The following is a 12,409-nucleotide window of genomic DNA, read 5'->3' on the forward strand; positions in this document are numbered from 1 at the left end:
TTTTCCTACGGGCAGCGATTTTATGCGATATTGGAAGATGAAGTTAGTGCGTTGTTATACGCGAGAGACATTTTCGTGCCAATTTTGCTTGATAACAATGGATTGGAAAGTACAGGTTGGAAATTGCTGGGTCAGTTATCTGACATAGGCCACTATTAACTTTTAAGACACTGTCCCATTATTACTATTTTATTACCAGGTCAAAGTAAATGTGTCTCCACACTCCAACGAGCATTGGGAGGTGCTCATCTCTATTAGCAGTCCCCAGCAAATGATATAAACTCTTTATTGATGTCAGAGATTAACATAGTACTGTATACCAGAATAAACGATGCTCCGGAAATAAAACACGCACTCCACAAATTTTGGGTCCTTTTGAAAAAATACATTCATACGGGTAAATACTACGCAGGAAATGTACCTTTACATTACCTACACCGAATGTGAAAATTACAGTATCTGGTATGTAATGCAATGCGAGCATGGCCATTCGTTCCAAAATTGTTACAGCACCGGTAAGAGCACGTTATACGCAGGACTCCATTCTGAGTCTCCACATGTAATCTAAACAGTGGCGGCTCCTGCAAAATCTCTCAGGGGGGGCAAATGTCTGGATGATTTATAAGGATAAGGTCCACCCATGCAAAGGATAAATTAACAGCTTAAGCATGTAAAGGCAACTTCACTTCTTTAATATTAATGAAAAATAAAGTGACTCTTACAATACATCTTGTTTGTTTCTATACTCACTATTAATACAATCCACTCAAGTTTCTTTATTAAAGATTCCACTAGGTGGCGACAAATAATATTGTTGGATGAAACGTGCTTACGTATGATGACGTAAGCACGTTAGTGCGAGCCCTCCCGGAAGCCATAGAGAATGCATTGCAGCGCCCCCCGTTCAAAAAAAAACATCTTTAAATGTAAGTCTATGGGACCACTCGGGGCGATTCTCAGCCGGAGTGAAATCGCCCAAAAAGAGGCGGTACTCCACAGAACGTAGCATGACGCTGATTGAACTATATCCAGAGGCACAGTGACGGCTCGCGAAAGTCTGTGGTTGAATGACATTGGTGGTGCGTCGCCCAATCGCCCTAATGAAGAAACCGCCCCTGAATCTAAAACAATAACATTGTCATTATGAGTTTGTGTAAAATACCAGCGAAACATCTTCTCCCCAGTCACTTACGAAAATCCATTTAGGTGGACTGAGTGTCACGTAGATTAAGTGGCAAGGAGACAGTGGCACATAGATTGATTCTGTTTACAAGCAAAGGGTTTGCCTCCCACTCTCTCGATTTTCAAGGAACATTAGATCTGTCAATTTATTTTGTTCAACACTTAATTAATTATCAAAAGCTAAGCGACTGTACAAAAGTGTCTTTTATGCTGCAGGTCACGCTTATAGGAAATGTGAGAGTAATGGGACCTGGAAAATGTCAACAGCAAACCGGTTGTGGGCAAATTACTCCGAATGCACCGAGTTTCTCAATCCACATGTACAAGCCAAGGAAAAGGTGAAGGAATCCACACCACAATTCACTCAGCAATCGCACATTACAATTCACAACAAAATGTCGGCATGGCACACGTTGTTAAGAATTAATTGTGTCTGTACCACCAGGGCAAAGCGAACAAAAAATACTCATCGTTGTTGTTTCATGACAGTGTTATGGGATCGGTGTACTGTTCGTATGACGGATAGCTACTATCTCTATGCACGTTTCCGCTTTTGTTGATATAATGTCTGTGTTGTGGGAAATTAATTCAAAGGCGCTTCCTTAAAATGTCACTGAAATACGTAAATAACCACGCATGGCTCACAAAACAAACAAACAATTCGAGAGACGTTGATTGATAAGCAAAGCAAGTGGGCCTAAGCAAAGACATATTGATGACCAATGGTCAAGAATGACAATAGTGTGGCTGCCAAAGGAGGGAAAACATGCCCGAGAGCTTGACCACCATGAAGGCGGGGTGACGAGGATCATCGCATATGCAGGAGGCCTTTATCCAGCAGTGGATAGAGCATGGCTGTTGCGCGATGGTGATACTGATTGTGATACGACGACTGACGTAGAATGGCAAGGACTTCATACAGCAATGAAATGGCTGTGAATGTTTTTTCTAAATAAACGAGACGAAGATTGCACCAACCTACACCGGGCAATACTTTGTCTCAATATTTGACTTTGATCGTATCTCTAGTAGCTTCATTTCCCATATTCAGGCACAATAGTTATTTATCTTGCCACATGGTTAAATCAACATATTGATGACGAACCGGCAACCAATCTTCCAGCATGAGAACGTAGGCGCGCACAAGTCTTCCGGAGAAGGAAATAACGTCTATCTAGCCTGCCATCTCATTTACCCTCTGCAATGCACGGCTGGGCATTGACCATCGGGTGATTGAGTTGGGTCAGCTATCTTCAGACCGGCTGTGACAACCACACAATAAATAACCACTCATCGAGCGAGGGGACAGTGGACGGTCATAAATGCGTGTAGCGTAGCAGTCAGCTTGGGCGAACCAATGAGCCATTTCACAGAGGTTCGACAGTTCCATTTCCGCAAGCAATCCAGTGAGGTGTAATTTAAAAAGTGTACCGCCTGCTAGAGACTGGATATTGAAGACCTTGTAACAAAGACGGGTCATTCACTGAAATAAGCCAATGTGTGTTTCACCCTCACGTGTGAAGGCATTCCTGCTGCTTAATGATACTGTAATAATCAGTTCCATGATTGACCTCAGCCAGAAGATTGTGAGTTAAAATCCCTATTGGAGCCATGTCCATTATCCTTTCCGGGTCAATTAATTGAGTACCACTTTATTAGGGGTTAACAGTGGTCATCATGCGGAGAGGTTCCCCCCCCCCCAGGGGCTGTCAATGGAGATGTGCACTCGCCCAATGCACTCTTAAAGCGTAAATACACTTTGGGCCACGTTCACTCTTGATGAAATGGCTGAAAGACTTTATTTCGGCATTTTATTGCATTGTTGATAGAGGAGATGTCAGCACATTGTCTCCAAAAAAATCGGGTGAACGTGCACCATTATAGGAATTCGAACTTTTGATTTTACGACAGGATGGCTCAATGATGGCTCAATGGAGTCTTAACTTGTTTATTGATGACATACACACATTAATTACTGCGGGAAATTAGTTTTCTGAGAGCAGTAATTTACTTCCCCATTCAAAACAGTGTAGCAATAACAGAACGCCATATTGATCTTGAAAGGTCATCTTCATGTACTGATAGAGCAGAATAGGTAAAAAACTAATTAATTGGCACATTTGCCCATGTGACAGCTTGATTTGATTGGCTTTGTCGGGTGGTGGAGGGTGATAGTTAAACATTTACATATATATATGCATGTATATTAAACTTCTTTCGGTCCGTACGTAGCCAACCATGTTAATCGGAGGTCAATCATGGAACTGAGTATTATATAAACTAAGTATGGATCATATTGGGTGTGAAGGCCTGCACGTAGAATTATGTGAATTAATGTAAGTGAGTTTTTAAATGTATTGGAAACAATATATATAATAGTTGATTCGTGCAGTAATTTATCGATTAAAATCGATTCTTATACTCACGATACAGAATTGTGCATGTAAGGATTGATTCTGTCATGCGTCCATGTGACACCTGCAGCCATCAGAGATGCTACATTCACCACTGAGTTAAAGAAAAAGAATCAGTTCTTGAATCAATTCGTGAACCCAAAGTCTGCCAAATCATTGAATCGTGAAGGGATTTAAATTGTTACTCACGTAATTCACACCCATAAATAAAAAAATGTCCAAAACTCTAAAAATGATCACTTTAAATTTGACAACTCATTTTAAGTTACATTTACTTTGACATGTTTCTAATTATACATCGCCATGAGCATTCATTATTTATACAACTTGCTAATTCACATTATTGTGCCAAAACATTTATACATAATAGGTCCCTCGAGATACGTTCACCTCATTTATGTGGGTGTCCAGACTCCTCAAGGGAAATCAAATGTTAATGCACAACTCCAGTTTCCCACACACTTGAATAATTAATTTACGTATCTAATTTTGGACTGTGCATGTAATGTTGTTCATTTTGTACTCTTTGGTTCTTTCGGTAAAGTCACGTAGGTATAAAATAAATTAAATCACGACGTTTCGGGCGCAACACAAGCGAGGAGAGATCTCTCCTCCCTGGCTCTTCCCCCCTCTCTCATCTATATAGCCTCTTGTTACAAGCAGCCCTTTTGCCCACTTCAGCAATTGTTTCTTGCTGTGGTTGTCCCACCTAATGACGGACGCTTGTGTTGCGCCCGAAACGTCGTGATTTAATTTATTTTATACCTACGTGACTTTACCGAAAGAACCAAAGAGTATGGATCTCTGCAGTCACGAAAACTTCAAATCGAGATTGTTCATTTTGTATTAAGGATGTTTATTCCTCTACTCTTTAACCAAAGTCTCCCATGCAAAAGAAAAACAGGGTGCCCATATAAGTACATTCCGTAAATAACGAATTCGACTGAGACCGTATTGTGAACAGCATTTTTGAAATGTTTGAATTGTGCGCTTAAGTTGTATTAAACCAAAACTCTTGAGTGATCTACAACAGCGACATAATAGAATAATATTAAACAGTCGCAGCTGAAAAGCTGGTGAACACCAGGGACTCTCTTAAATATCGATGCGACATGAAATGCTAACACCATGGCGGACATAGAATAATGAGACTCGTACGATGAAATATTCACATTACCGAGTGTTTGTGTGTGCGTAGTTTTATCCATCTATTTCAAACTTCTGTATAATAATATTTTTGTTTAATAGATGGAAGCCCTGTATTTCATCTTTATGGGATGTCATATACCTTTAAATAAAGTAATTGACTGATTGAATGAGCAACATTTGGCCTAAGCTGTGACCAGGATCCAGCTGGGTCTATATTTCAGACTTAATTTTTAAAAAATGCCCTGTTCAAGTAAGAACAGAGAGATTCATAAGTTGCCCAGCTAAACTTACATCACGGTGGTACAATTTCTCGTATGGCTAAACGTCTCGCCTGATTAACCTGCCCAATTCAAGTCGACGTGTGGGTTCTACGTAGTTTAACGTTAATTCAGAAATTCAGAAATACCATGGCTTTGTTTTATATAAGTATTTTTTTGCAGCTGAGAATTTATACACTCACAATGAATTGCCAATATGAACAGATATAATCCAATTAACCCTCACACTCCACTGAACCTTAAAGCAATTTGATGTTGATGTTCTCATATTACCTCTTACCCAATAGCAAAATTTAAAACAATTAAGAGCAATGATATGACCAAAATGAAAATTGCATTTAGCTATTTAACACTGGATGAAACACATGCTTCTAATATTCCAGCTCTGTCACCAATTAAAAAGCATTGCTTACAGGCACAATCGAGTAATTGTATCTGTAAGGATAGGTGCAGAGGCAATTTTAAGTTAGATTAGCACAAATGTTAAATCAAATTCAGTGCTGTGTACGAGTGGGTCTAATGTGTTCCAAAGGCTGCAATTGTTTTATTCCATAGAAAGGCAATACCTAATTAACAGGAATAAATGGTACACATTTAAGCACATAATGGCATTAAGCAGTTCTCAGTATAATTGCAAGTATTATTTTAGTGTTGAGAATGTAGAATAATGTAGAATGCCTCCAATTGACAAGCCACCAAACGGAGATGAGCTGTGCCAACCTTTATTTGAACATATACGGTTTGATTTGATAAAGTTGTAGAGTTTTTTTGCCAAAATTTTAGAACATATAAACGCTTGTGTTTTTAATTGTTGTATGATGCTCTTTGATCTGACACTGGTGTACGGTGTTCACGTGCAGGAATCCATACATCGCCTCTCCATTCTTTACACGATCGGGTACTCAGTGTCGCTGGCGTCTTTGGCTATTGCTCTATGCATCCTCACGATGTTCAGGTAATTGCCATGGAAGCAAAAAGAAACACATTGCACTCGCTGCTTTATTGAAAGCACCATCACCTTCATGCATTATCACTATTGTCATTGTCATGATTATCACCACCACTCATGTGCCAAGCGTGTCCTCGTAGTAAATATCCCCTGGAGCGAGAGGTTAACTCCGACCTTAACCACACATGATCTCGTATCCAGCAGAGCTCAAGAGGAAATGGGCAGCTTGGTAATTGTCGGGTAATTCTGTCCCATTTTCCTTGCGGGATATGGCCAAGCAGCACTGTGGTTAGAGTGTTCATCTCGCAATCATAAAGTTGCCAGTTCATATCTAGGTCGGGGTAGACTCAGGTCATCATTACTTCGGGTTTCAATTTGGTCACTTTGGAGGGGGGAATGAATAGTGGGAGAGAACAGATCACTTCGTAAGAATGTGGAAGTTCCATTGCTGTTTCAGTGCAACCGAAGGGAAATTCGCAGCATTATTAAGAGTCAGTGGGAAGCCTCCTTGCTCCAAAGTAAGGCACATTTACTCCTTGGGCTCTGACGCGGCCAATGATATGACAATTCTGAGTGTCGTCCCCTCATACGCCTGGGTGCTCTTTAAACACTTTTGTTGAGCTATCATTTTCAGCGACGTCGCTTGTGAAAAATACGTTAATATATCAGTAGGCATTACCTGGTAAGACGAAAAAATGTGTTTAGTTTTATTTGTAAATATTTTTAAGTGATTTGTTTACCCTTCCTATACTTTACACTCCAATTGTGTTTTAGCATTGTTTGTTATTGCAACGTTCTGACCCGCCCCTACTGGACATCTACCAAAACAAGTAATATTAAAATATACTTTTTTTAAAACACGCTTTAATGAAATGTACCGTACGAGTAATGGCAGAACTCCACGACTCCAGGAAGTGGACCCGAAGCTTGCCATAACGTAAGGAACTGTGGTGATTTACAGCCAACGTTAGTTGAGCGTGGACAATTAGACCCAAGCCGAAACATAACATTTAAAAAAGATTGCTTTAAAAAAAATGTTGTTTTTTTATTAAAAGAATATAGTTTTGTCATCAGTATGACATACGTATACCAAGTTTGCAGTCGATACGACATTGGGAAGTGGGTTAAAATTGAGTTACAAGATGTGAGTATACGACAACAGACAGAGTTGAGGATACAACAGAGTGAGTTAAATAAAAGCGTGTAAAAGAGCTTCATCGCTCATCGAATTCGGCCAGGATAAATACATATTCTGATACGCCTGTCACACGTCAAACACTTATTAATGACATTAGCCAAACATCGTAATGCAGGACCCTATATAAAGTCTTGCTTGAGACTCAACAAAGCTTTCCTGGGTCATCAAATGGCATTATTGTGATTATTACATATGGGCATCACGCATGAGACAACTTGCACCCCATGTTTGTTTTCTGAACAAGGATAAAAGCTGTGAACAATCACAAACTGGCAAAGAGTCCTTTAAGCTTTCACGGGGCACTTTGTCGATGCGTTTCATCTTTTACCTTCATCTCTGCCAAGACAGAGAGCGCGTGGCCTGCCAGGATGAATGGCTCACAAGCCAATGTGAATGAATAGCAGGCTCCTATTTTTTTAAATGTTTACGCCGATGTTTGGCTTGCAGGAGGCTTCACTGCACGCGCAACTACATCCACATGCACCTGTTTGTGTCGTTCATGCTGCGGGCCGCGAGCATCTTCGTCAAGGATGGTGTTCTCTACTCCGACAATGAACTGAGGCTCTCCACCCCAGGACCATCACCTCCCGCTGAAGCGCCGTACATATTTGTACGTTTTTGCACGGGAGTTCACTGGCCGGACAGAAGGGAAAACATGGGGGACTGGCTCTAGGGTAGCAGTGATTATAACGAGTGGGATCGAGAGAAGCCGGGATGAGCAAAATATTTCCCTCCCTGCCCAAGAGAACCACTGGGCAGAGACCGATTAGCATAGGTGGGACAAAGTCATTGTTATGCAAGTCCAAGTCGAGTCGCAAGTCATCAAATTCATGACTCGAGTCTGACTCGAGTCCAAGTCACATGACTCGAGTCCACATCTCATAGGTGGGACAAAGTCATTGTTATGCAAGTCCAAGTCGAGTCGCAAGTCATCAAATTCATGACTCGAGTCTGACTCGAGTCCAAGTCACATGACTCGAGTCCACACCTCTGCCGATTAGCATGTGGGCTAAGTTAGCGACAGGATTCTCCGAGTCGGAACATTCTCTCCCTGCTATAACATCCACGGAGATTGGGTACTGGTAACATACGGGGCCCTGGCTTTACACTTGCTTTAGTAAACAATTGTGGTTACTGGTTAGCACATTCAACTGTATTTTATCTAATCGTGTAACTTAGAATTGTTACATATATTTTAGACATATTTGAGTTAAACGGGACATTGGTTGCTATATTGGCATTTTACTGTATTTTCATCATCCATGGTCAATCCACTCCTGCACGAAGGCCTCCCCAAGCTGGCCACTATCTCTCACACTCCTCTCATGCAACAATACATCCAGCTTCTGCACAACACCGCAATGTATGACTCCTGCTCCTCAGTGGTTGTCATCTTACATGCATTCCATGTAGACCTTCCGTATAAATACTAAACAAATATAAAAAAAATATTTTATTTGGCTTTTGGGCTCTGACATTACACGAGTGCCTGCTCTTACATGAGCTTTCTGGCTCTTTATTATCCAACGTATGGTAGGTATGGCAGCGTGCACTGTTAATTTCCACGCAATTTTGCACACGGCTGTGAAATTAAAACTCTTAATCAGTGTAAACTAGTTAAAGATGGGTTACACAGGTCATTTTAAATAGTCTTCAATGATCATGTTAGTGATGAGGTGGCAGTAGTTTGTTTTAACGTGGCTTTTCGGCAATGGCAGCGCACAAGTCGCTGCTTTAATCAGCGCGTTCAGGCGAGTCAGTGCCTACATTACAGCAGAGGACCCTGCGCGATTCATTATTCGACACGCAAAAACCACTGGACAGCTGTGAGAATAACAGCAGAGGCTCGGTGAAAACTACACCCTAGCCAAATGCCGTCCTGCAGTCTCTTCATGCGGTCTTTGAAGAAGAAACACATTTGGCAAAGTTATTCCGACAAGGGTCATCAGAGTCACTCATTGATTATATTTTAGAGCCCCCAAATGTCCTGTAACTCCCTATTATTGACAGGGCGGGCTGACAACTGAGACATTTATATGATTATTACTAGATTGAGCGTCCAAAGGGAAGTACAAAGGTGATGTTTTATCTCCAACTGCCAAATGCAATTAATGACGAATAGATCATCTGGGAGCATGCTGGCTATAAGTGGTAAAACAAACCTAGAATATATGGCTCAAAGGTGAGGCCGTTGGATCACATTGAGAAAGTGTCATTACACGAATGAGACATTCGTCCTACAGGGATATGAGGTGGATGTAGGAGATATGTACAACAGTCAGTTGACTTGCATGTGCAGACTACGTTGGGGTATTTTTGTTTTCGGAACGCTATGCTTTCCTCCCAAATGCACACAACTCTCACTTAAGATGTCGCCAGAGATCCCAAGCAGGCGTCTCATGAAAAGAGTCTTGAAACTCATTGAGATTGTTTATTTGAAATAGAGAATGCTGCCATTGCCGCTGCTGTTGTTATTTGAGGGCTGTTGGGCCCAGGTAGAATGCAGGACAAAAAAGTGAGAAAATAACATTTCCTATCATCTTCTTCTTGGCTCTTTCGGTAAAGTCACGTAGAAGGGAAATAATAAAATAATAAAAATAAAACATCATAAAATACAATTCTCACGACGTTTCGGCCACAACGCAAGAAGATGAATCCCTGCAGTCACGAATGCCTATCATCTGTTTGTAAACTGAGCCCATGAAATTAGACTTAATCCCTCAATCCTGTTATTTTTTTTCTTGCGAGTGATTGGTTGTTGGTAAGGCTTGTCTCCTGTGTGAATCAGTTTAGATGGACGTGCTGGGATGTGTGGGTGTTTGTGTATTTGTGCTTATCGCTTCAAAGTTCATGTCATTATCATGAGCAAATTAGCAATTGATTAAGTGTCAATGTCCGATTTACTCATTTGTATTGGTGACTTCCATATGTGTAGTAATGCATCAATTTCTTGTGTTCGCTGCATTTACAATTAATCTAAAAAATAAAAGTTACTACTTCAAGAAAATTGCATTATTAAGCGTTGTTTAGAGCTACATTGACACATCTGAGCTTAGCCACAATTAAAATCATGAATAAACGCATGGATATTTGTTTTTCAAATATGTAACATTACAATTATTTTGGCTAAATAATTATCATTTAGTTTGTAGGCTAGTAAAGCCATGCAGTCCTGCACAGATAAGTGATGGTCGCCCATTTTCTAAGGAGATTGAAGCTGCATCAGCACCCCCACAATCACAAATCACTCTGGAGTTTCATATTTAAAGGTAACTTTCAGCACCACTCCTATTACCTGGAGATTCAAACTCTGACCCTCGTGAACAGGCTTCCTTAAATTATATCATTACGCCTGCCTGGACCACAGGATTGGAATAATTGTCCTGGTCTAGGGGGGCCGCATTGTTTGTAATAACCATATCTCCTTCCTCAGTGTGCCATGAAAGGTACTTGCAATGATCATTCCACGTTGCCTTGTCAGGGACTCTGCGGATAACCTTGCAGAGGCCCAATTTGGCTTCAGGTCAAGGACATCCTGTACAAACGCCCTATTCCCATCCATCTGCCATAGCAGAGGTGTGGGGGATTTCAACAGGATCTATATCTCTGCTTTATTTACCTGATAAATGCCCAATATACATTAAGAGGTCCGGGATATGTGTTATTCCTCCTGCGTTCAGAGTCCTCGACCCTCTGCTCATGATTATTAAGGACCTTTGTGGTGGGCAGGCTTGAGTAATGCTGGATTGCCAGGAGTCATAGCCATGTCCTGTTCACCTTGGGGTGTGACAGGTATGCCCTCTCACGCATCAATTAGCCTCCCCTTGTATCTGGTATATATTAATATTATTGGATGAGCTTCTTCAATGTTTCATGCCCAGTGTTGATCATACCATATACTCTTATGTGCTAGCCCTACAATAGCTGCTCGCTAACAGCGCTTGCCCACACATTTTATGAAGCTAAACGTAGCCTTCTGTGTGGTTTACTGCCAACAGGCAGGCTGCAGGGTGGTGGTGACTCTGTTCCTCTACTGCCTGGCCACCAGCTACTTCTGGGTGCTGGTTGAAGGGCTTTACCTTTACAGCCTCATCTTCCTCACCTTCTCTGCATCTGGACGCCTGTGGACATTTGCTCTCATCGGCTGGGGTAATGCTCCAACGCAGCAGCATAATCTGTTGAGTTAAATATGCTTTAATACCAGTAATGAAAAAAATGCTTGCAAGTCATATGGGTCCAACGATTTACGTCAACCGAAAATTTTATTTCAAAGTCAGGAACTCATTTTCCAGCTCAGTGGCACTTTTGGATGAGCGTTTGGGCCTCAAAATCTGATTTCAAGTTCACATCCAAGTTAGGGGTCACGTTGACCCATTATTTTTAGAAGTTCAATAGAATGAGCACCGTATTATGGGAAGTAAACGTCGACTGTTGTATCGATAGATTGGCTCCTGCCATTGGAATTTGAAAAATCCGACAATGTCTTTACCATCGCAGGACGCCCATGAAATAGAGCCGACTTGCTTTTTTAGCCATTCCTGCTGAAATAAATAAAATCTATCTATCTTAGCAGTGGTTGAACAATACATTAATCCGTTGATTCTTATTCTTACAATCCATGCAGCGTATCACACGTAACAATCTACATGTTTCAACTTGCGAATGTTGTATGTAACGAGTTAATGTTAATCCCTGCGGCTACTAGATTCTGCTACAGTAAACAAAAAATACGTAAAATTTAAATTGAATCGCGACCTTGAATAATTGATTGCAACATGAGGGAGAACATCGCTATGCCCCTAATAGCAATGTAACTGCGACCAACTGCCAGGTAAACGCAACGCCCCGGCGTGTTTGCTGTCTATTGCCGTGCGCCAAGCCCTCTAACCTTGCTCTGTTCCACCTTCCCCTATGACCAACTCCACCGATCCCACCTCGTCCTCCCCTCTCCCCTTGCTGCCTTGTTGCAGGGTTTCCCGTCGTATTTGTGTTCGTTTGGGCTGCAGCCAGGGCGACTCTGGCAAACTCACAGTGAGCACAACGCACATTCCTCCGTCGGCACACGATCGGACGAACTGTTGTTACCGAAGCAAAACTCACAACACAGTTATAAGCACTTGTACAAATGTTAATTTGCAATTAAAAAATTACGCCTCTGAGAGTCAGAATAATAAAGCATTAGTCCATGGGCGGAGTTGGGGGGGCAGGGGGTGCAACACCCTTCCAAACTGGACACCTT

General features: G+C 41.4%; 1 protein-coding gene across 1 annotated transcript in view; it reads left to right on the top strand.

Moving 5' to 3' along the window:
- Positions 1 to 12,409, top strand: part of LOC144938045 (parathyroid hormone/parathyroid hormone-related peptide receptor-like) — a 54,653-nt gene that overhangs the window by 18,861 nt on the left and 23,383 nt on the right. Inside the window, exons 4-8 of the mRNA XM_078865735.1 lie at positions 1,399 to 1,520; positions 5,884 to 5,978; positions 7,618 to 7,780; positions 11,169 to 11,319; positions 12,141 to 12,201. Of these exons, the coding sequence (XP_078721861.1) occupies positions 1,399 to 1,520; positions 5,884 to 5,978; positions 7,618 to 7,780; positions 11,169 to 11,319; positions 12,141 to 12,201 (592 nt within the window). The remainder of the gene's footprint in view (positions 1 to 1,398; positions 1,521 to 5,883; positions 5,979 to 7,617; positions 7,781 to 11,168; positions 11,320 to 12,140; positions 12,202 to 12,409) is intronic.

This window comes from Lampetra fluviatilis, chromosome 21, assembly GCF_964198595.1.
Source record: "Lampetra fluviatilis chromosome 21, kcLamFluv1.1, whole genome shotgun sequence".
NCBI classification, from domain to species: Eukaryota; Metazoa; Chordata; class Hyperoartia; order Petromyzontiformes; family Petromyzontidae; genus Lampetra; species Lampetra fluviatilis.